At 42.0% G+C, this 25,825-nt stretch overlaps 2 protein-coding genes across 3 annotated transcripts in view; both read left to right on the top strand.

The window, feature by feature from the left end:
• Nucleotides 1-25,825, top strand: part of fah (fumarylacetoacetate hydrolase (fumarylacetoacetase)) — a 625,231-nt gene that overhangs the window by 116,078 nt on the left and 483,328 nt on the right. The window contains exon 1 of one of the 2 annotated variants that reach the window (XM_050041446.1): nt 11,188-11,194. The exons of the other annotated variant lie outside the window; for it this stretch is intronic. The gene's annotated coding sequence lies outside the window, so the exon portion shown is untranslated. Of the gene's footprint in view, nt 1-11,187; nt 11,195-25,825 lie in introns of those variants that run through there. 2 annotated transcript variants of the gene reach the window in all.
• The window catches only part of adamtsl5 (ADAMTS like 5), a 148,013-nt gene that overhangs the window by 107,794 nt on the left and 14,394 nt on the right, over nt 1-25,825 (top strand). The window contains exons 8-10 of the mRNA XM_050049704.1: nt 2,928-3,014; nt 3,630-3,793; nt 21,683-21,869. Coding sequence (XP_049905661.1) covers nt 2,928-3,014; nt 3,630-3,793; nt 21,683-21,869 — 438 coding nt within the window. The remainder of the gene's footprint in view (nt 1-2,927; nt 3,015-3,629; nt 3,794-21,682; nt 21,870-25,825) is intronic.

Below are 25,825 nucleotides of genomic sequence, written 5' to 3' on the forward strand. Positions count from 1 at the left end.
AAGGCGTTAATTTTGCCCCAAATGTATTTTATGTATGCAATCTAATTTAAATACATGCAAAAGCATAAGGGCACTGAGACACTATTGCTTGGTAGCGCAGTTTGAGGTGCATTTCACCCTTTGCAGTTGCTTTGAGAGTTACACGGTTTCTTTCTGTCTTCTCTGTGCAGGTTAAAGGGATAGTGCACCCAAAAATGATTATTCAGCCTTTATCTACTCACCCATATGCCAAGGGAGGCTCAGGTGAAGTTTTAGAGTCCTCACAACACTTCCGGAGATCCCAGGGGAGAGGGGGTAGCAACACAACTCTCTGTGCACCACGCTCACGTGTGCATGTGAGACCAGCGGAAGCACTTGAACACACATGAATGCGTTGCCCATGTCTCAAGGTCTCGCACAAGCGCACACACGTGAGTGCGGTGCACAGAGAAGCAGTTAGAGCTACGGGCTACAATGAGGCTAAAAACAGAGTTCAAATGACGTTTTTCCAAACAACTTTTTATGTCCGGGCTTCAGGACACTTGGATCACTACGGACGAGCAGTATAGAGATACTGACAGACCCTGTGCTGAAACTTTGACGTTATCACACAAGGGTTGGGGCAGCAGTTTGTGGAGTTTTGAGTCGCAGGGTGGATAATTGATCAGTTGATCTTATCACAGCTGATCAGATCAGAATGATGGATGAGACGAGCAGCTGCTGCAGAGGCGAGTGAATGCAAACTTTTAGACCCAGCGCCATCTGTGCGAGATGGAGTACGCTCAATGCAGTGAGAGTGTGGAGAAATGAATAATTAAATGGTATATATATATTCCAACAGTGCTGAACAGTCTGGTTGATATTAGATGCCAGATACCAGATGATGATATTATAACATAATATTGTAAACATTTTAAAAATATGTTATTAAATGTTATTCTTTAAACTTTCTGGGTCTTTGGGCTTCTAACAGTTCACAGATTGTGATGGGATAAGGAACATGACAGAACAATGTCAGCAGTGATGTAGAGGTGAACGACGATTGAATTAACTTCAATCAAGACTGAAAAAGTTCCTCCTTTAAGACCTGTGGTACCCTCTCCTGAGTATTGAATCAAATTGTGAGATTTAACACATCATGGACATACCCACACAAACAGAGAGTAGCCAACACCTAAGGTGTGCGACTTGGCTTGGGACCTGGTTCTTAAACAGTGGCTTTCTCACACAGCTCTGTGAGTAGGCAGAGCACAGTGCTGGCCATAATAGCTCAGATTGAGCAAGAAGTAAACAGGCTGATAATGGCTGCTTTGTCTGGGTGGCTCAACAACCTTGGGAGGTTTTCTCTCCTCCTGCAGCTGCATCTACCAGCAGATGGATCAACGGATCTACTAACTGATGGAGGGCAGCTGCACAAAATCACTCCTCACAAGGTCAAATCCAGACGGCCTCAAGCTCACCACTGCTGTCTGTATTTTGGAGACTTCCTCAGTCAGTCAGAGCACTACATCTTCATATAGCTAAAGCCCTGCAGATGACTCGTATGCATAGCTCCATTGTGAGATGGGTAAACAGGGGCAACCAAAGTTACACGCTCTGCAGAGGCTGTAATGAATAGAGTTCATCCTGTGGCTACTTTTCACTTGGGAGCAGCAGGGGAACCGTAGAGCTGTCCCAGCCTCTTTTTGTTTTGGTTCAGAACTAAAATATCATTGTGCAATGAATGGTTGTGGTTTCAGCTCATTAATAAATTGCCACAACCTGTCAGTGTTTGGCAACACCTCCTCGAAGAACCTAATTATCTGGTTACTAATCCAGATTATTTGTGAGTTACTGATTACCTATTAGTTACTGCTTGCTAAAAAATGGCAGATAATGATTTGGTGTTCTATTCTAAGATTAACCCTGAATAATAAGTGCATAGCAAGAAGGCCGGCAGCAATCTATTGTGCTTGAAATTGCTGCATTTTTTAAACCACTGAACTGGAATAACGAGTAAAAAAAAGTTTAGAGCCATGTAGCTATTAATGGAAAGATCATTCATTCATTAATAGGATTTTTAAAAGAATTTATTATTACATTTTTACCAGTGAAAGGATTTCTTTAGGGGAGAGGGAATTTCAGCAGGATGCCAGCTGAACTGGCATGTACATTGGAAAATAAACTGGATGACCTCTGCACCCCATGAGTTTCTAACAGGATATCAGGAACTGTAATATCCTTTGATTCGCTGAAATCTGGCTAACAAAGAGGGTTTGAGATCAACTTAGGGATGGAGGAGGACTTTTGGCCCCAGTATGGGTCAAGTCAAGTCAAGCTTTATTTGCAGAGCACAAGCTCCACAAACATCCTGTATCCTACACTTCCCATAATGCAATTTGATGGCATCCTGTATTACAACAAGTTTACACAGCTTGAGAAAGAGAAGAGAGAGAGCAGCATGTTAACAGAGCAGCGGCAGCTTTAGTCCTCATTTGTGTCTACACAGCATGCAGTCAACAAAAGACATAATGAAACTGTTGCAGGCTGTGTAGCACTCCCTCTGAATAGTAAGTTGACTTTAGTATGTAAATTCATCAGAGTGCCCCTTAAACAAGCTTTTTATTTGGACTATATATGTTACTTCTGATTGTATTTGACCTTTAGTTGCTTTAGGTCACATCCCAGTATCCCAGTGTAAACAAAACCCTGGTTAAGACCAGTCAGTCACAGACAGTCTGTATTTTGTGATACCAGCTTTTAATGTTCTCCTTCATTTAGATTCCATTAACTTCAAATAACTTGACTTTAAAAAGCATCTGAAGCTTTTCTCTTCTTTGTTGTAAAGCTGTTTTCAGCACAGCATGTGTGGCCCTAGGCTGTAAGAAAAACTAACTTTTCCTTTAATAAAGTAGTTAAAAAGGGGGGGGGGGACTCATATTAAAATCAAACCTCCGAGTGTTTTCCAGGCGGACCTTTTGGATACAATGAAGTGGCCATGATACCAGCTGGAGCCACTCACATTCGGGTGACTGATAACAGCAGGAATTATCTTGGTAAGATTCAGCTTGTTACACACACTCGCTCACTCACTCACTCACACACACACACACGGGCCCCCTGGCCTGCTGTGTATATCAGCTTTTTGCAGAGGACTCACTTGCATCACTGGCTCCATGGCTGCAGTGTAAATCAGGCAGTTAAAGTAATTCCTAGACTTGCTATGACTTCCTCTCCCCAGAGAGAGAAGGGACTCAGCAGTCTCATCTGGTCTCTGGACCCGCTGTGTGCTTTCCAGGCAACAATATAACCGAGAGCATTCATTCTCATTCCTGTTTATGAGACTAAAATAAAACAGGCCCCCAAAATGGCACACACTGTGGTCTTGAAAGGGACACTCATAGAGGCTTTATCTGAGCACTGGGGTGAGGCAGGTGGAGGTGGCTGTTTCCATTTCATGTCATGGAAAATCCCTCTCCCAGCACTGAGCAGAGACAGCTGCTATATATAGCCAGCTGACATATTTATGTTTCTGACAGCCCACCTTTACCTCAACATGACCCACTGATATAGAGAGCTATTTGCTGGCATTTAGAAATTGTTGAGAGACTTATCAAAACCGTAACTTTTCCTTCAAACCTGTCTTCCCATCACCTTTGACCCTCATCCAGCTCTGCAGAATGGTCGCTCCCAGTTTGTGATCAATGGTAACTGGAAGATCAGCATTCCAGGCGAGTACAATGTAGCCGGGACGAAGCTGCTGTACCGGCGCTCGGCAGACACCTGGGAGAGCTTCGAGGTACCAGGACCCACTCAGGAGGACCTCCATCTAATGGTAGGGGCTCCAAGATTAAGGAGTAGGACAGTTTGGTCCTCCTCTGGTCACAGGAGCTGGAAATCTCTTAATGTTTTTAAGGAATATTATGCAGGAATTATTGGTTACTGTTTGTAAACACACTCACTTGGCCCCTCCTACCTATACTGCTTGTATGCATGGCTGGATTATGAGACATCTGGGCACAGATATGCAAAAGGCCCCATCACCTCTCCTACTCAGGAGAAAGATATACAGGTGGTTGTGATGGTACTCTTATGCATCTTTTGTGGTTGTTTTGTGTTGATTTGTGGTTGTATGGGTCTCTTTAAAGTAGTTTTGTGTCTTATTGAGGTAATTTTGTGTCTCTTCAAGAAAATTCACGTCTTTTTTGGTTGTTTTGTGTTATTTTGTAGTCATTTTGTGTCTCATTCTGGTTGTTTTGTCTCTCTTTGTAGTTATTTTATATCTCTTTGCAGTTCCAGTGCATCTGTTTATGGTCTTTTTGTGTCTCTGTGTGGTTATTTTGAGTCTTCTCCTGATTGATAGATATTAACTTGAGTGACACTGTGCAAGTGAAGGCTGTGGGGCCCCCTGACACTTTAGGCCCCTGGGCCTGTGCTCAGGGGCCTAAAGTGTCAGGGGCAGGGTTGACCCGGACGGGACAACAGGACCGAAGTGATCACTATAAGTAGTTTCCACTGTGTCTGTGCGGCTATTATAGTAAAAAATAAGGGCACACGTGTAAGTTAACAGTCCCTTTATTCCAAAAGTCATAAAGAAAGCAAGGGAAGAACATTTAATAAAGGAGTGGATGAACCCGGTTAAAGAGTACCTGCCCGGACGGGACGCTCTAAAACTAAAGCGAGCGCACCTGCAAGGAGGCAGGGATCATTTCATTGGTCAACAATAAACCTGGCGTTCCATTGGTTGGGGGATTTTGACGGGGTTGTTACACAAAAAAATCCAAGCGCAAGGCAGAAATCTGAGAGCAGAAATTCCTAGAACGCACAGAAGCAGCTTGAGCGCAAGGAGAAGAGCTGAGGCTGGAGCAGGAAATCTGTGCAAGCAACATTGTATCTGAGTGCGAGCACACAGTTTGAGCAGAAACAGAGTAGATTTAATAATAATAATAATAATAATACTAATAATAATAACTTTAATTTATATAGCGCCTTTCAAGAAACCCAAGGTCACTTTACAATACATAGTAATGAAACAATAACACCAACAGGACAGTCAATACAACACAAGCAGTACATAAAAGCAACAAAACTATAACAAACAACAGAAGAAAGCAGAGAAACTGTGTGATGGTACACTGGGAATGAAATGGATTATTGAATTGAAAAGCCATGGTGGGGGCTCGATGGCTAAGTGGGTAGAGCAGGCGCCCCATACTCTTCTTTGCCTCCTCAGACAGAGGAGCTCGTTTTCTTTTGCTTGGCCGTTTTTCACTTGTTTTCAAACGCTGTCCGTCTGCCATTGTGCTCGTGACTCAACTATCTCATGCCCAACTCCTCATCAGGACCAGCTCCAGTCCCTGATTGGCTGACCGACCAGTTTTGCAATACATGACGCGTTTCCTGCCGTAAAGCAGTTTTTCCGCGAAATTTCGACACCGGTGGCAGAAGCTTATTACAAAGAATGCAAAGCCACTAAGTAACCTATTTAAACACTGATAGTCTGATTTTACTGTGGCCACTACCCTGTGCAACCCACATTATTTTCATAATGATATATTTAGGAAAATATGCTATCTGTTGCCTCTTTAAATAATAGAGAAGTAAAGGAGGAAGTTAAAAAAAAAAAAAATTATAGAAGAAAATTGTAAAGAAGAGAACAAAGATAGCCGAGTAGATCCTACTATATTATGGGGCAATGTAAAAGTCGTTATGAGGAGGAGGTTAATATCAAGGGCAGCTTATCAAAAACAGACCAAATGGGAAAACTATGAAAAGCTGATTACCAAGTTGAGAAATGTGGATCAACAGCACAAAAACAACAAAGATTAATCAATACTATAACAAATATCAATAACCAAACAGATAGATGAGGTTCTCAGTAATGAGATAGAGAAAAATAAAGGTTCACTAAACAAGCCTACTATGAATCTGGCCCTAAAGCAGCGAAATATTTGGCAAGGCATCTTAAAGAACAGCAAGCATCTAATACAACACATACAATCAGAGACCCCCAGACAAAAGAATTACTGTATGAACATGAAAATCCAACAAATCACTGGGTAGCAATGGGTTCCCGAGTGAATGGTATAAGGCTTTCAGAGATGAATTGACTCCCCTACTCCTGAACTCTTTTAAATGTGACCCTTAATGAGGGAAGGCTTCCCCCTTCATTGAAGGAGGCTGTGATTTCAGTTATACCGAAGGAGGGGAAAAATAAAGAATACTGTGAGTCCTATTGACCCATCTCAATTCCTAATGTTCACTATAAGATATTCACCTTAATAATCTCTAAAAGGATAGAAAATGTAATATTAGATATTATTGAGGAAGATCACAGTTTATCAAAGGTCAACAGACTCAATATTAGACGTAATTTACTTATAATTTTATTATTATTATTATTATTTAATTATAGACCAGATCCAGAAACAGGAAGTGAATGCAATATTAGTCCGCCTTGATGCAGAAAAGGCTGTGAATGTGTAAATTGGAATTTTTTGTACCAGGCACTGGGGAGAAACAAGCAATACCGTGCTTTTGAATGCTTTACCAAGAACCTACAGTCAGGATAAAAATTAATGGTAACTTAACTGACAGATTTATTGACAGATATACTTTGCAACAGGGACTTGTCAAGGGTACTGTCTTAGTCCCACCCTGTTCGCAATCTATATTGAACCTTTGGCACAAATGATCAGACAGAGCAGCAGTTTAAGGTATTCACATAAGAGGACAGAAACACATCATTGGTTTATTTTCAAATGATGTTATTATGTTTCTTCAAGATCCAGACAGAACCTTTCCTAATTTAATGACGACCTTCGAAGAATTTGGCCAATACTCAGGTTATAAATAGACTTGCACCAATTACAATTTTTTGGGCCGATACTGATTTCCGATTTGCAGAGTGTTTGTCTGGCCGATTCCAATTTTGGCCGATTCCGATTTCATTTTTTTTTAACCACTTTACAGCACACAAGATATTGCACTATTTTCTAGTTTTGCTTCATTAGAACATTTTAACCACGATACAACCGGCTTTTCAATAATCATCTCAAACAAACACAAAAACATTGACACAGGTTAAGAAACATTTTCCTTTTTGCTCAGATATGACTTCAGGTACATTATTACAATAAATAAGTAAAAAAGGCATACATAAATAAAAACATGGATAAATAAAATTATAATTCTTGGTGTATAGCATTTGTGGATAATTTCTTTAATAGACAAAAAGTAGAAATATCTCCTGTGGAAGATAAGCGCGCCTCATCAGTTTCAAGCGGCACAGTGCAGCAGTGAGAGCTCCGCAGTTAAGTTTCACATGGACAATTAACAACTTTCTCCTTCTCTGTCTTGATGTGTGTGCGTGAATGATTAAGGTGAGAATCCACCCATGTTTCACTTCCTCACATCACTCAAGGCGTGAGTTGCACATGTGCGTATGTGTGCGCTGCTGATGTTACACGATGTCAATTATGCAGCGTGGCGGAAATTTGACCGGAGTTTTAAATCGGCATATTTTAGACTGACCGGCCGGTTGCAGGTCATGGCCGATCACGTGAAAACCGGCCCGATTCTGAGCACTGCCGATAAATCGGTGCAAGTCTACTTATAAATCAAATGTGACAAAGACTCAAGTCCCCTAACCAGAATATAAGCGCAAAGTACAAAATTAATTGGAAAGCAGAAACAATATATCTGGGTGAGGTGATTGCAAAAAACACTGAATGCACTTTGAAATAAACTAGAACCAAATCAACGACAGTATTCAAAAAGATATGAGACGATGGTTGACCTTCACTCTAGACTTCGGCACATTAATTGAGTTGAAATGTGTTGCTGAGTTCAAATCAACACAAGAAATTTGTGCTCTAGATAAAGGATCAGGGCTCAGTGAATAACCTCCTAAGCCCTATGAGAAGCTATTTTGGCAAGGCTTAACTATACAGACCAGTGAGCAGTGATAACTAACATGTCTTTGGAGTCATCAGGTGGGAACCTCCTTTCACCAGTGTTTCGTCTAGTTTGTCCCACGACACCTCCAGGAGGCTAGACAGTGATCTCTGGTGTCCCAGAGACACTCCCCTAATGCCAGCTCTCACTGCTCCCCGCACTGACCCAACAACCTCTTTTACCTTACATTACACATGGCTTTCTCAACCCAAACAGCACTGCCACCTTCAACAAACAGGCTCCGTTTGTGCGAGCTCCAGGTCGTGACCGTGCCGATACTACCTTTCCTAGCACATTCACCATACCCTATTTCACATGCTACATATCATAACTCCAATATAAGCTAAAGTTAAAGGAGATAGAGAAGATAAACTCACAGGCTTTCTCAGCCCAAACAGCACTGCCACCTTCAACAAACCCAGGCTCCATTTATGTGAGCTTGAGGTAGTGACCGTGCCGATACTACCTTTCCTAGCACCTTCACCATACCCTATTTCACACGCTACATATCATAACTCCAATATAAGTTAAAGTTAAAGGAGATAGAAAAGATTAACTAACAGAATCAGCAAACACACTCACCTTGCAGCATGTTCTCAAACAAAAGGGATTCAAATAGGCCACTCCCACACTTAAATAACCTTCCTCTTCCTGGATTTTCTCCTGAGAGGACTGATTGGTGGATCCCTCCACCTGATCTCAAGGAGTTATGTACCCTGCCGAGTAGGTCCCCCTGCTGGCCCCCAACTGACATTATTCCGCCTCATCCAAATCCACTGACTAGATCTAGCTGCTTCATCTGACATTGCCTTCACTGTCTTCCTCAAACTCTGTCCCTGCACTCCAAGTTCCCCCAGGAGCGAGAGAGCTGATCTTGCTATGAATCCCCTACACCCCACTTCCACTGGACAAATCCTAGTTTTCCACCCTCACTGCTCAGCTTCTGCATACCTAAGCTTTTTTTCTTTCATAGGCTTCTTCCACTGAGTCTCCCCAAGGAACTGTCAGCTCAATGAAATAAACTATCCATTGACTCACTGACCACACCACTATGTCAGGCCTCTGATTGGTACAAACAGTTTACTGGGGAACAACAAGCTTTCCCCCGAAATCTACTTGCATTTCCCAATCACAAGCACCTTTTAGGCGACCACACCCTAGCCTCCTTACTAACTTACCACTTCTGTATTTCTCCCCCTGACGGACAAACTGAATTGCTAAACTTTACAACACCTGGTTATGTCGCCATGTATAGTTTTAGGAGACTGAGACTGATCTATTTCAATCGGTTCCCCGGTAAGAAACCAAGGGTCAGGTACAAAACACTTCAATTCAGTAAAGATGAGGGAGGATTATCTCTGCCTAATTTGAGAGATTATTTCTTTGCAGCACAAATGTGACTCTTAGTATGTGCATCCTGCCCTCAGTATAGTGCTAAATGGAAAGATATAGAAAGCAATATAGAAACTTTTTTTTTTCAAATCCATGCAACATTCGGAGATAAAGGGAACAAATTACATCAAAACAACAATAATTAAATTATTAAGCAAACACTAAGTATCTGGCACAAAATTGTAAATGAGTACAACATGAAGGGAGACCTTCAGAATATTAACTTAGCCTGTCCTGGACCCAGTTTAATTCCAGGAATCACTGACATCAGATTCAGTACAGTTCTAAATATGCATCGTGAAATTGAAGAACGGAGGAGGAGAGAGAGAGAGGCGCAACAGGTAGAGGACGAGAGAGGAGGAATGGCTGCTGCAAGGCTGCGTAGCTCTGGAGATTGGTGGTGTACCTGTGAATGCTGTGCCCCAATGCCCACAGAAGAGGAATGCCTCTGTTGCAAGGAATGGGACCGGTTGCAGCCTTATTTTCAAGGTCTGGATGTGACCGAGGACGAGACACCTCCACCTAGAGTAACGTTAGTATCCAGCTGGGCTTTATCTAGAGCTCGCGAGATATATTTCGGCCGCGCTTTGGAAAGCAGAGCTAACATGACACCACACCGGTAACGTAAGACAACACGTTTACATGTCGTTTTCTATATGTTCTCTGACATTTATCCTAACGATATGAGGCGGTCTTTGTGGAAAAAAAAGCTTGTTTAGTGGACTAACCCTGCACTTGAAGTATGCTCGTTCACTTATGTTTTAACAGGTCTGACGCTACTATGCGCCCTGGCTGTATCTAGGCTAACGGCTAACATGCTAACTATTATTTTTATGTCACTAGTCACTTGAAACAAATTTAGGATGATAGGAGACAGGTTGAAATAAACCGAAATTTCCCTTTAATTTATCATGTTTATCTGTTCTGTACGACATCTATTGCACGTCTGTCCATCCTGGAAGACGGATCCCTCCTCAGTTGCTCTTCCTGAGGTTTCTACCATTTTTTTTTTTCCCCGTTAAAGGTTTTTTTGGGGGGAGTTTTTTCTTATGCGCTGCAAGGGTCCTAAGTACAGAGGGATGTCATATGCTGTAAAGCCCTGTGAGGCAAATTGTGATTTGTGATATTGGGCTTTATAAATAAAATTGATTGATTGATTGATTGATTGATTGATTGATTGATTGAGATAAACCAGCTGCATTCCTCAGCTCCAGAACCTGGGTCAGCCTGTAGATAAACTTTAAATCAAACCTGACCTAAAGATGGATCGTTGTTAACCCATCTCCCACCACACAAGTTGCAAAGCAATTATGGTGCCTGATTGGATCTTCTCTCAGGACTCTGTGGGCGTGTACAGACTGTGAATGACTGACATTTCTCTTATCTCCTGTTAGTTTGCTGCACCTGTTATCTCATTGTTATCAGTGAAAACACCTGTGAGGGTGTTCAGGGATTTCACTATGATCAGAGAGATCAGAGAGATGTAGTATGCTGTAAAGTCCTCTGAGGCAAATTCTTATTTGTGATATTGGGCTTTATAAATAAAATTGATTGATTGATTGATTGATGATAGAATTTTACATTTTTCTCGATGCAGAATTTGAAATAAGAAGATTAGAATTTCTTAGAAGCTTCCTTCTTTCTCACAAGGCTCACAGCAGTTGTGACATTACCCTGGCCAGACCTAGGGTTTTCAATCAAGGGGAAGTTTATTCACACTCACCTTCACAGAAACAAAGGGCTGTGCACTCTAAGGCAGCCTTTTTGCATTTGCACTGCCCAACACAACCCTTCTTACATTTGCAGGAGACAAGTTCATAGATGGACTGGCTTGCATCCGGTAGGCATGTCCAGAGGGGTTCATAATATCCCTCAGATGTCTTTGACCAGCCCCATTTACATGGCGAAGGTAGTTGTGGGTGTGGACACCAGCACTTGACCCCACACATGGCCTCCTTGAACACTGCTCTCTTTCCAGTTCCAAATGCCAACCAAAGCTCATGTTCTGGCTGTAAAGTCTGAGCCACTGTCACAGCCAGCACCACAACATCAGTATCAACAGTTTGAATCATGATATTCTGATGGCCATTTCTTGCTGCATGGGCAACATGTAATAACCTGTGACTATCGGTTTCCTCATGCGTACAAGGGGCAATCGAAGACACATCTAGCAATGATGGCTTTCTGAGGACTTCCCTATCATCTGTGACAACAAGCTGTTTATCCTTTTCCACAAACCATTTCAGCAGAGCATCTGAAAGGAAGGCTAAATATGGAATGAAGATCTCTTGGGCATAGTCACTGAAGGTCTTTACAGAAGTTGGTTTCAGCATCTGAATGATGGCTGCCCCATCTACAATAGTGCAGGTGATCTTGGGATTCTCAGAGTATGCACTATGAACATATTCCAGGCTTCTCCTGTGCTGACACATCCTCTATTCAGGTGCAGCTATCTAACTACATCTAAATATGCAAACTACAATATTAATTAGATGTGGGGCTAATATTAGACAGTATTTCGGAAACTAAAATACACAACTACTAAAGTATGACCAGAACCAGTACATTGACTACTATCTACAGAGAGCATGGCATAATAAAGCAGAATGTATTTGGCTGACACTTAACCCCATGCTGAGTTTCACAGCAGTGGTGTCGCCAGTGTGCCCTGGCAGTGTTTTGACATCCACTCCATTACATTTTATTGGAATTAAATAATTAAAAGAAATGGTGTTCATATTGAATTATGAGGTAGATGGAAGCTTCCAAGTAATTCTAATGTTCCTATTTCAAATTCTGCATCTAGAAAAATGTAAAATTCTACACTGAGATTATCCATAGCTGACCAGTCCACCTCACAGCTGAAAACTGGCGGCAATCTTGAATTTTCCATGATGGGGGTTGGGGGTGTATGCAAAAGGCAATTCATAATGGTATGGTAAATAAATTTAACAAATTGTTTCCTCAATATCAAATTATATCCATCTCACATAAGAACACGTTTGTTGCTGGTGGCCATTTTGAAAAATGGCTGCCATGGCTGCCATATTGACAATTCAAGATGGCTCCATATCCAATTATTTTCAGAATGTCTTTGGCTATAAGTGTACCAAATTTCGTGCTTTTATCACAAAGCGCACAATTGTTTTGGTCATCTGCCAAACTAAGTATATTAAGGTTAAATGGGGAAAAAAATAAAATTAGAGACAGAAATATCACAGGGGGATTGGCATTCAATGTGGAAAACACAGCACTCATCTATAAGCCACAAGAGATGGAGAAAATTTGGCTGGAAAAACTTGATCGGCTTCTTTGTCACACCCCACATTTTGGGCAATCTATCCCTGTCACAAGAGCAGTTTTGGAGACGATGACACATGAATGCTAATCACGCCCACATTTTTTAGACATGCCCAAAAATTCAAATATTCTGTAGAAAAATATGTTCAGTTATAAAAAAAGATCTTGGGATATGAAATACCTATTGATGTTAAGGTAATGTATTTGTTTTATTTATTTATTGCCAGCATAAAGGCAATTACAAAGAACCAGTACAAATCTGAGCCTCCAAGCCTTAAATAATGGATGGACATAATCAAGGACATCTGTAAAATAATAAAAGATGACTTTTTCCCTCTGGTCTCAAGGTGGAATATTCCCCAGAAAATGGGAGTAGTAGGTTGTCTCTATTTCAGAAGACATTCATGCAGCTTCACCGTGAATGTCTGGGCAATAAAAGGACATTTAAAGCAACTCCTACCTTTCTTGCATTTCACACAGCACTTAGAAAAAATGTGAACATCCACAACTTCCGCCTCCCTCCAAAGTCCCATTCTCCTCCTCCTGCAACTCCACCTCCCTCCAAAGGCCTACTCCCTCCTCCTCCATTACGTCCTCATTACATCTATGATAGACGTAGGCGTTGGCAAGGTAATGTTAGATACACAAAAGAGGAGAGCGAGTGTACCGTTACAACCAAGACAGTTAAACGCAACCCCGGAGTTTTAAAACTCAACCGAGTCAGTGATGATGAGTTTTAGAATAAGGTTACAGTGCTAACGTTAGATAGTAGTGTTAACGTTACTAGTAAGTGGAAACGCACAAGGAAGATAACGATGATGTTTCAGAGGCTACGCTATAGTAGGCTAACATTAGCCATTAGCAATTGGATGCTGTGTTGTCATATACAACGTTATGAACTGAACTGAACTTCTTTATTTGTCACTTTTATGCACAGCACAAAAACAAAATGACATTTCGCATACCCCAAGCAAAAAGAAACAAAACATTTAAAAACAATTTGTGCAACATATAAGAAAGAACATATAGTGCAATAGTAAGATGAAAAGGGTCGACATTTCACAGTCAAAAACTCCACATCCTGAGAGCAGAACTGGGAGATCCTCTTCACATCACAGCACCATGAATTGTTTGTGTATATATTGCCAGACCGCCACCACGGAGCTTACCATACGATGCAGCCTCCCTGTCTGCTCTATGTAGTGTTAGCCCTGTTAGCTCAACACCAGAGTCTGATATGTTACCATTCATCAATGTCTCAGTGAACACAAGGACGCAGCAGTCCCTCACTCCTCAGTGAATGGATCTCCACAGTCGGGTGTAATCCATTTTCGTGTCCAGCGAGCTGACGTTTGCCAGAAAGACACTGGGAACAGCTATTTTGATGGGGTTAGCTCTCAGCCTAGAGCTCTTAGCCTAGAGCTAACCCCTCCGCGCTTCCCCTGCTCCCGTGTCCTGTCACAGTGCTGCCGGCGTCTCCCTGTCGGGACAGCTCCAGGAGAAACCATGGTCATCTCAGGGCTAGCCTGACGTAGCAGGCCAAGCTTGCTACACATCCTGAGCTCTCTCGGCTGTAGCGTTAGATCTCTGCAGTGGTTTCTAATGTCTGTTAGAAACTTGCAACTGTATTGCACTGAAGAATTTACTTCTTGTTGCACCGTGTTTACTTCGCCGGTGTACACAGACGCTGTCGTAAGCATTGGTCACACCACCATGTGGATTCAAACTTAGAGGCAAACTAAAAATACCTGTCTGGCCTCCACGTGGGGAAGACAGACAGGACAGGACAAAACTCAGACCAATCATTGCATTCGGTCCGAATGGTTTCTTAGAACCATATGAGAATGGTATAATTATGAGTTTTTATCTCTAGTGGAATTCACTTACATTTTAGTGTGCCATCACCTTATTAATAGCATTTTAACCTAAACAAAGAAAAGTGTAAAATTTCCAGAAAGGTAAGTGTTTCTTTTACGTGGACTCATGATTACTTAACTGGTGTGCCCCCACACAATGTTCTCTAGTTTTTATGTTTTGTGTAAACATTTGAAAATACTTTAAATAAACAGTTGAAAAAACTAGTTTTGCAGCAACGTGCTTAACAAAGACAGATATATAATGCATATACAAGCACAGAGACGCAACAGCGCATGAATGAGTTAAACCAGATTTAAAATAAAACAATTAATCAGGGAATCAGATTAAAAAAAAGGTGGAAGTGCTGTAAGGGGTAATAGGCTCTGAAATATACATAGGGCAGAGACCATGGAGAGATTTTTACACAGTTAGGATGATTTTGAAGTGTATCCTGAAATGAAGAGGGAGCCAGTGAAAGGATGCAAAATTAGGGGGGATATGACCTTGTTTGTTAATAAACTAGCAGCAGCATTTTAAACTAGTTGCAAATTGTGGAGATGGGAGCCTGAGAAATGCATAGGTAGATGGAGTTACAGTAGTCCACCCTGGATGATATGAGTGCATGAATGACTCTTTCTAGATCAGTGAGCGATAGAATGCCAGGAATACCTAACTTTGAAGATGGTTCTGAGTTGAGAGAACCTAACAATGGTATTTACCTGCCTTTTAAAACTCAGATCACTATCAAATTCATCATCAGTCTAAAGCCTTGTTTGCATGAAAAATTTACCCAGTATAATATACCAGGGCTACTTTATATAGACCATCCTGGTAAATCTGTTTCATTACATCAACCAGTATGACACCACTGAGCCAGGCAGGCACCAAAATTAAATTTAACTTCTTCTGCCTACTGTTGAGCATTTCACAAGGTAACAAAAACATCAGGTTTGAGTAAAGAACTGATTGTTTCCATTCACATCCTGTGCAGGTATTTCACAAGCTGACCTGGCTCAGCTGCCAAGCAGCTGTTAACTATTGCTTCCTTCTGAGAAACTGTAAGAACACTGTCAGAGTCTGCTGGTGTAAGTTCTCTAAAACAGTGATGGTGGTTGTAAGCCTCCTCTGAACACTCTGCACTCTTTCATTTGACAACTCTATCATAGCTAGTATGAATACAGCAGCACTCAAGACTTCTTCCAGGAGACTGGTATTTGCCTTTATTGCCTAAAATTTGTCCTAGTACTTTGGTAACCCCAACTCTAAGTCTAAAGACTAAGGGTTAACCCTGATTCTTAAGGCAGATTTATACTTGTGCGTCAGCTCTACACAGAGCCTACACCATAGCCTAAGCACATGGCCTATGCCGTTGTGAGCATTTATACAAGTGCAATTATGTGTCTGTGTCACTCTGCAGTTACACATCCAAAACGCTAGTCGGCAGTGGGGTTTCTGTGAAGTCCTGTAAAGTTTGACTGATTCAAAACACACCTAAAACACACAGCAACATGGCTTAATAGAGACAATTTCAAATACAAGTACACAAATCAGCTCCATTATAACTCACAAGATTCACAGACAAACACACATTTTCCATACATATAATAATGCTAATATTATTAGCTAATACCTATGGCATTTTACACTGTATAAGAGTATTAGAGTTGAGAGTTTCCTCTGCTCATATGAAACCAGGGACAACAGCAACCTTTAACAAAAGTAACATTACAACATTCAGCTCCATTGTGACTCACAAGGTTCTGTCAACTGTCTTGTACAAGACATATTCTAACCACAAATTAAAAAGCTAACATTATCAGCACAAGCCTGTGACATTTCACATTGCATATATTAGCCAGCTAGCTGAGTTTTTCTCTCTTCACAATTTATTTCTTATCTGTGAAATTAAAGTAAAAAAAAAAAACAACAACTTTGTTTCCACTGAGAGAAATGGATTTCAAATTACAATTAAAACAGAAGGTTTGTGTCTTCGCGATGTCTAGTTACATTTCTGGGACGGTGCAAGTCAGGCTACGGTGTAGGGCTACACAGTGCCTATGCCTCAATGCAGAAGTATAAATTCCGCTTTAAGGTTAAGACCACCTTTACCTCAGACTTTATAATTGTTGGGATTTGCTAAAGGTATGTTAATTATTGATTATTAATTACTAATTGTAATTAATTAAGAAATAAAATTATTATCGTATATTAATAATTCCGGGGTACCACCCAGGATACAGGGATCAATGACCAACCGGTATTTAGTCAAAAAGCCCCCCCCCCCCCCCCAAAAAAAAGTCCTTGTCTCAGTTTGCAAATATAGGTAAATATTAACAAACAAATAATTTAGAAGGTGTGAACCCGAGCACTGACCATCACAACCAGCAGTTGATACAATAAACAATTCACAAATAACCACAGAGGACCGCTCTAGTAAAGTCACAGATGTTTATTAAACAATTATGATTAAACAATCAAGCTGTTCACTTAATAAACACACTACACTAAAACTAGCTAACTAGAAGCAGTAAATCAAAGCATGCAAGTGGGTCTGTGTGTGTGTGTGTGTGTGTGCGTGTGTGTGTGTGTGTGTGTGTGTGTGTGTGTGTGAGAGAGAGAGAGAGAGAGAGAGAGGGAGAGGGAGGGGTGAGACAGAGAGAATGGCGGACATGGTGCGAAATACATAATAAATAAAAGAAAAACGATGTTATTTTTGAAAAGTCGAGAGCTTCCTGAATCCGGCAATACCAAACATCACATGGTTTGATGACATAGTGCGCCTGGGAGATGCCATTTAACAGAGGAGGAGGGGAGCGAGGACGTCGGCGTCCTGGCGGATTTAGAGAGGTTGAGGTACGCACAAGATGGCGTCCAGTGAGATCAAATACACTGTATGCTCTAACAAAAAAGCTGTGCCAACACGTGTGTGTAGAGACTGTGGTAATGGTGAACTGCTCTAAAGGAGTTGCTCACAGGGCAATGTGTGACTTTACCACAGGTACAAGGTGTACATGTGTGTGCGTTTGAGTGTGCATGTAAGTTAGTAAAAGACAGAGAGAGAAAACGAAGAGGAGAGTGAGCGCTTGTAAGTAGCGCGAGGTATCAGCGGTCGTGGAAGGAACACAATGGTCACTTTCCTACCCCTCAGAGGCCGGTAGACTAACTGGGGACAGCCTACCGTCTGCTGGTCTTTGTTCTAGATAGGAATGCGGCATATTGTGAGCGCGCGGCTGGCACAAACTAACGGTGGGTTATCCACCAAATGGCACAATCACTTTGCTCTGGCAAGCACAACAATAAACAGCAATCAATGGTCAGATTATCAAAAGGACATGGTGGTCCTCAAAGTACACAGTCACAGTTAAATCGTCACAGTTAAATCACACGCTAAATATAAAGTCTCTGCCCAGACTGTAGCTCTCTTATTGGAGTCGCACGGCGCAACAGCATGTGTTCTGTCTGTTCCTCCGGGACGAGCGTGCGGGGAAAACTGTAGCGTCCTACAGCGGGAGGAAAGATGCTGTCCTCGGCGTGGCAGAAGAGGGATCAGCGGAGTCGACTCGTCTGAAGAAGCGGGGCTTCAGTGGTTCCATCGTCCTCTGGAGAAAAGGGGGTTTTCTCCAAATCTCTGCAGATGTTGAGGAACGGCGGGGCGGCGTTCCTCCGGTTCTCCGTGGAGTGTTAAAACAGAAAGAAAAAGTTGTTTTTCCTCGTTCAGTGAGTCTAGAAAAAGGGCGGCCTAAGTTGGTTGAATTCAAACGTCTAAGGTGCTCCCTAGCAGTAACTTGCGCACAGAAAGCTTTTGGCTTCCTTCCAGCAACTCGTCACTCTGGGATTGCGAGGGGTATCAGCGCACAGCGGCTATTAAAGTCTCAGTGACGTCAGAGGGGATTCCACCTGACTCCACCTGGACTTGGCCACTGTCGCCCAATAGGGAGCAAGAGTTTGAATTTCAAAAGCGATTTACACTTTTGACAGTTACTGGACTGATGGAAGCCTGGCGCGTTTTTCTTTTGTTCTCAGACTCGCTGGTTTTATGAAGGCCTCTCTATTGTTTAAAACATTTGGCTGAGGTCCCAACACAGGGTTGCCAACTCTCTCTCATCTGGCGTGTGACACACGCATTCACCTTCCATCTCACGGTCTCACTCTGCCCAACCAATTCTCACGCCAGCGACGAACGCTGGAAAAAAGGCTGGCAACTGAGTATTTTAGATTAATTTCAAACAGCCAGACTTCAGAGAGGGGAGAGGGGAGAGGAGAGGAGAGGGGCAGACTCCGCCTGACCGGCGTACCAGTTGAGTGAAATGGAGTGCAGCCAAATGTTTCTGTGGAAAACTAATCTCTGATTGGTGCGCAGTCCATATTTGCGCTTTGATTGGGCAGCTCTAGTCTCACAGTCAGCCAACTACGGGCCGTTTCACACGGCGCCGGGGAGGACGTGACTTTTCAAGTGAACTGAGAGACGCTTGGCTGAACTTGAAGAAAGGTAAGTTGGCTCACTGGTAGTTTAATGTCTTCGGTAGCGCCCGGACCGTATACTGGATACTAGGGGTGACCCCGAATAGTCGATGATTTGGTGATTCGATTTGGAGAAGTCTGATTCGACTGCCAGTCTTGCCGTCGAATCGTCACAAAATGTGGTTATGAAACAAGACCGTACCATTCTGACTATATGAGGGTGCTCACTGCTGCTGAACATCTTGATTTGACATAGAATATATTTGTTTTCTAGTAATTCATGATATATAGCCTATTTTGATACAAACATCAGCCTAATTTCTGTTAATAAAATATTGAAAATGACGTGCATTTAATCAGTAGGCATAATCATTACTACGCATGAATAAATCACCCAGTTGCTCGATCCAAATAAGCAGAGGTGAGTGAGTGTGTTGCAGGACCATCAGAGCAGCATCGAGGCCTACAGTGATTTAAAGTTAAAGTCCCACTGATTGTCACACACCTGAGTGTGTGAAATTTGTTCTCCGCATTTGACCCATCCCCTGAGGGAGCGGTGAGCAGCAGCAGTGTCGCGCTCGGGAATCATGTGGTGATGATTTACGGTGGCAGAGCGCATAAACAAACACTTAGGAGGAGGTATGTGCTCTCAGATCAAACTTTTTTGAAGGATTATTCGTTTACTTGAAGTGTCTTGAAACGAATTTCACCGCTGATTGTTTTCTTGATAGACTCTGATTTTTTATTTATTTATTATCACTAGTCTGTCTGACCAGTGCAGCCGGGAGTGCGGCCGGGAGTGGGGATTTCAGCACCACGGACAGCGCGTAAAAAGACTTGACAAGCGTCTCCTTTTAAATGTGTTTGCAGCTAGCCAAATTATACATAATAAATAAAGACAGTGACATATTTTCAATAAAAAACAATGAGTTGAACGTTCATTTCAAGCTTTTGTAGTACAACGAATTTCAGAATTGTGCGAGTGCAGCCGGAGAGTGGGTGGCAGTGTTTGATGCAGGAAACTCGATATGGACTTGAAAGTCAGTTTCGGAGTGGGGTTGGTTCGGAACAGCAGTGTTTCGGAATGGAGGGCTGTCCCCGACTGGGCAGCGCGTCTGCGCTCATCTAGAGCATCATACCTTGATGAAGTGAAAGGAGTAAAGATAAAGATAAAATGATAACCCTTTTACTTTTATTATTATTATTATTATTATTATTATTATCTTATTATGCCAATTGAAGAATTAAATTTGTTTATTTGGGTGTTTTAGCTCTTTTCTCTGGAGCGGAAACTGACGCAAATGAGCTCATTAATCAATGAGGGGGAAAACAACATGATTCAACGATTAGTCGGCTAAAGGAAAAATCTGTCAAATCAGATTCGACTATGAAAATTCTTAGTCGGGGACACTCCTACTGGATATACATACTGGATGTCCACTGGATCCGTTGCGTGCACGATTTGCCCACGGCACGGACTCGCTCCATCCCGTGCCGGGCATCAATGTCCACTGGAACTTTAGCGGCGCGCACGTGAGCGGCTGGAATTGTCGGATCGCGAGATCATAATGTCATGTGATAATTTGCAGAAACCCTGGAGGTATAAAGCAGGGCTGGACTGGGACAAAAAAATGGCCCTGGCATTTTTGGCCATGGCGGCCCACTATGATTGGTGAATGCCATATGCACACACTACACTGTTACCAAAATTAAAATATATCTCAGTAGTACCCTACGTGCCCTGGAAGAGAGTACCAAGGCTAGAAAATCAATGTGCTCATTCACTTCTCATATACATCCTGGTGGTAGTAGATGGCCACGGAGTACACAATGCCTTTGGTGAAAGCACTTCTACAAGATTTTATCATTTAAATTTTTAATAAAATGTGTGCAAGTACAAATAAGATACATAAATGTCGGTTTTTTGTTTTTGTTTTTTTTTGTCCCAGTCCAGCCCTGTACACAGGTCATTGAAAGTCCTTGAATTTATCTATTTCTGTATGAAATTGCATGAAAATAGGATTTCATCGTGTGAATTTCAAAATTTTCTCGGGGGACAACTCCCCGAACCCCCCCTTGAAATCTTTCTGTTTGTCACAACAGGACATATTACTGGATTTTTTTAAGCAGATGCCTATACTACCATAGATTGATGAAATCGACCTTGATTTGCTCCGTAAAACAAATATACATCTATGGAAGAATGTGGGGCTTAGGCCTATAGATATGAATATGTAAACGTACACTCGTTTCTTCTGTTTGCCACATTGCCGGCGTGTCCACGTATGTTTGTGACCATGCACGCACAAGCAGATATTGCGTCACAAGCTAAAATCTTACTCCAGTCCTCTGACCAAAGTTGGCAACCCTGCCCAACATAAGGTATAAGGAAAACATGTTATCCATTTAGTTGCCATGCTTTTTCACTCATCCCTCATTTAGTGTAGTAACCCTAGGGATTACAAGTGTAAAAGGACAAAAGAAAGGAAATGGACACCTGGACCAGTCCTCCAAAAGAGCTCTGTGGAGTACAAAGAAAATAGTTGACATTCAAAGTAGATTCTTGACCTTAGAAAAAGTAGTTGATATAACACCACACCACAAGATTTATTGTATATTATATGATGGAGGTGAAGTTATAAAGGTTACCCTGTACACTGCACTTCAAGGTATAATATGAAGGCAGATTAAATCAGAAAAGAGGAACTGAAACCTTTTCAGGCCAGCCTAGATGTTTCCATGCTCTCCTTGTGTGCAGGTGCTGGCAACAGACAGCAATCTGGGCATCGAGTACGAGTACTGGCTGCCACCAGGCCAATACGCCATTCACCATGGGAGGAGGAGTCCACTGCGTCAAGCTCACCACACTGCTAACTACCTCCCCTGGGATCAACACACCACCACCACCACCCGGCCTCCTCCTGTCACCACTCGACCCCACTGGTGTAAGTCCTGCCTCTAGCTTCATTTAACCTCCCTAAATGCTGTATATTCATACATGAAAGCATGACTTTAAAGGAATAACTCAACTCAAAATGGAAGTTAATACATTATCTACTCTTCTCCAAGTCCAGCTTCATTGAAGTTGGGAAAAAGCTAAGGTTGTGTTCAAACAGACACAGCTGCCTCATTCATTTCAATCAGGCCATTGCATGGGCACCCCCAGGCATCTGCAAAAAAAACAATGTAGGGTCATCTGGCTGGGCCTGGCTCAACTTTTGCCAGAACAACACAACATCTTAAAGTGGGGTGCTGTGTTAGACAATCAAATGCATGCAAGCACACATTCCTGGTAGCTTATCGATACCTTGTAATGTAATTCTACTGTTGTAAAATCCTTTCTCATATTATAAACCATTGTGCAGTGTTTTGGTGTATGATATGTAGGGCTGAAACGATTCCTTGAGTAACCCGAATAATTCTATTACTAAAAAGCCTTAAGCCATATTATTTGCCTCGAGGCTTCGTTAAATTCAGCACAACTATACAGCGCACTGAGTTTCTGTTTATTTCTGTTAGACAACCCACTTACGTTACTTCCGCTGTAGAGCTATAAATTATTATTTATTAATTATTATTATGATTATCGTCAATAATGTGTTTGACATGTTATAATGAAGACTGAAATATCACTGCCATGATGGTTTGCAGGTAGGGCTACATGTGATGAATTAGTGGCACGGGCACTATTAATAGCCACAGAACAAAGAGCAAAGAACAAAAATAGCAACAATGACAACATTTTTGGTTGTCTAAGGTAACACAACACACAAAAGAAACAACAATTAGAACAATATTTTGAAGTATTAAACTATACAAGTAGACAACAACCAGTTAAAATGAACATCACACAATTGAAATGCTGTATTCTCAGCTACACTTTTTGTTTTGTTTTTTTTTAAAAATGGCTGAAATTTAAAAGTGCACATATTTATTAAGGCACACAAGAGTTCAGAAAGTGCACTTTACTCTATGAATGACTGTTTAAGTGTCAGTCTCACTGGCCTGAATTTTCTTCGCTGTTTGAAGATTTTTTGCAATAAAGACAATGTGCTCCTCTGTGAGTCTTGCCCTTCTTGGGTTACAAATGAGCCCTGATGTACTAAATACACACTCTGATGCGCAACTTGAAGCAGCTATACACAGGTATTTCTTGGCAAGACGGGCAAGAGTAGGTAAGGCGCTCTCATGCATTTTCCACCATGTTAGGGGGTCCTTCTCAGAACTCAACTCAGGCATGGTTTCATATAATGTCAGCTCATTCCTGAACCTGCATTCTGGATCATCATCTGCAGATGCTGCTGGTGATGTATCATCTCCATGTTCCTTTTTCTCTCCCTGAATGTTAGACAAAAGTCCCTTCAAATCTGTTTTTGATCTCTTTGAAAGCTGTGTAGGCTGGGTTGAAGGTGATGTTTGCAAACCTGGGACTCTCTGAGTCTGCAGACTATGTGCATTATCCACAAGATGTTGTTTCACCTCTTCTTTTAGTGCGGTAAAACTGTCCTTGAATCTGGGATCAAGAAAGGTGGCTGTGTTCAATGCCAGCTGTAGGTGCCTGTCCTCGTATCTGTGCTTCAGATCATTTCTTATTTTTTCTGTCAGCTGATGTTCTAGGTTACTGCTTCTGCCCTCCTCAGTTGTTAAAGTGGAAAATATCTAGGGCTGTACCCAAATATTCGGATATTCGAATATTCGTTTCTATGGGTAGGTATTCGTTATGAAAATTTGGTATTCGATATTCGTTTTTTTATTTATTTATTTTATTTTTTTTTTACATATTTTTTTGGTGCTAAATGTAGTCTTTTTGTTGTTGGTAAATGTAGGTTATCAATAAAAATCAAAACTTTTAAATTGCATTGTTAAGAATGTGAACATATAGTATGGCCTACCAACTGAGCTTGTGCGCACGGCACATTTGAGCGCATCCGTCTGAGGCTGTGGATCAGTGCCAAGTTTTACCACTTTATCACTATTCCCTCTAACTTGTAGCTGTTTTTTCGTTATCTTTTGAATATAATATGAATTATGGAACCGTTGTCCCGTTTTGTACAATAAATTATTGTTTAAAGTTTCAACAAGTTTCTTTTGGAGTGCGTGACACAAGTGTGTTTTGAAAACGGCCGCAGACTGTCACCTGCTCAACACATCAGTACCTTCGGATGCCATGACAGTAATAGGTTATAGATTAATTAATATAGATTATAATAATAATGTCAAAATATCATTTACAGACCAATTTAACAGACAATCACTGCTGCCCGACCCGCAGGTCCATTTGCGGGTCCCGCGGATTACCGGTCGACCCGCGCATCACTACTCAGCTCAGTCTATAAAGGCTGTACACAACAGTAAGGCTATAGACATTATATTCTATTCAGGCCGGCAGAACCAGCAGCGCATCGGCTCTACAGTGCACGGCACTGCTGATTAACCATTTTATTGCAGCACAGAGTGTCTGCCAGCAACCAATTACTTGCAGAGGCTTCCTACAACTTGTTTCAACGGTTCCGATTTAATCAGAAGACAAATTAAACAGGATGACAATGTGAAAATCAAAAGAAAGCATAGAATAATGTACTGAAGGAGACTGTTGTGCCATCACATTTTTTTGTGGTTTGAGAGAAAAGATCCGGTCGCCGCTGTGCAAAACTCACGCAAACGCAATACAATTAGGTCTGGAGAGTGCTCCTGCTACACTGTCAATAGCCAGACCCTTGTTAACAGCCAAGTGCGAATTGTGCCCAGAGCATGGGATCCATGCGTAATGCTGCTCAAATGCTTTCTTGTTATTTGATGCATTATCTGTGGTGATGGCTGCCATGTTGGTTATATCCAGCTTCCATGACTCCTGGACAATCTCCTCCAAAGCTTCTCTCAAGCTGTCCCCTGTGTGCTCTGAATGCAACCCAACACAGCTCAAACACCAGCTCTGCATGTCCCAGGACTTCATTATAAACTGCAGGGTTACAGCCATGAAAGAGGATGCAGCTCTGCTGGTTCAAAGGTCAGTTGTACAGGCAAAGTATGGTTTCCCTTGAAGCTGCTGCATGCGTGTTGGTTTTGTTGTATTGTACAACTCCAGGATTTCAGTGTACATGAAGTGGTTTCGTGAAGGAAGAACATATCGTGGATTTAGCTGCATGAGAAGTTGTTGGAACCCAGGTTTCTCCACTGTGTAAATAGAAACCTGATCCTCACAGATGTACTCTGCCACAGCTCTGTTCAGTTTCACAGCTTCTGGTGACTTGGGGCCGTATTTTCGTTGCTTGTCAAACAGAAGTGGTAGAGTTGGCTGTGCTTGCTTCTTCTGTTTAGTTGCAGGTTTTCTCTACTTCACTCTGCAACTTTAATAGAAAACAACACGTTTGAGTAACGTTAGCTAGCTAAAGGCTGCTAGCCGCGGCTAATGGCTAATAACAAAATAACCAACATTAATTGAGCAGCAAGCTAAAGCACTGTTTGCACACAGGCTTGTCGAGATCTTTCGGTTTCCCATCTTCGTTTGCCTCGTATGCAAAATATTTCCAAACAAGGCTTTTGCCTTTTTCATTTTCGACTAAGACTGGCGGGTCTGGCCCTCCTGCAGCTGCACTGGCCATATTGTAGCAGCAGAAATATGTGCGTGCATGCACAACAACACCGGTCCAACCGGGTCGCGGTGAGGGCTCTCTGCCTGCCGGTGGGACGCTGTCTGGCCTGCTGCACTGCCTGTCGAGTGCGCGCAACGGGCGCTGTGGGCGCAAATTAGTATCGTATCCGGATACGGCGTTTGAGTATTGATACTTTTCGGAGTATCGATATTTCTGACAACCCTAGCGCCCACCTCCACAATGACTGAGATATAAGTGCACGTGAGGCTTTATGAATCCATAAGCTCCATAAGTTTAACATCCGGGCG

The sequence above is a fragment of the Epinephelus moara genome, chromosome 1 (assembly GCF_006386435.1).
Source record: "Epinephelus moara isolate mb chromosome 1, YSFRI_EMoa_1.0, whole genome shotgun sequence".
Taxonomy (NCBI): Eukaryota; Metazoa; Chordata; class Actinopteri; order Perciformes; family Serranidae; genus Epinephelus; species Epinephelus moara.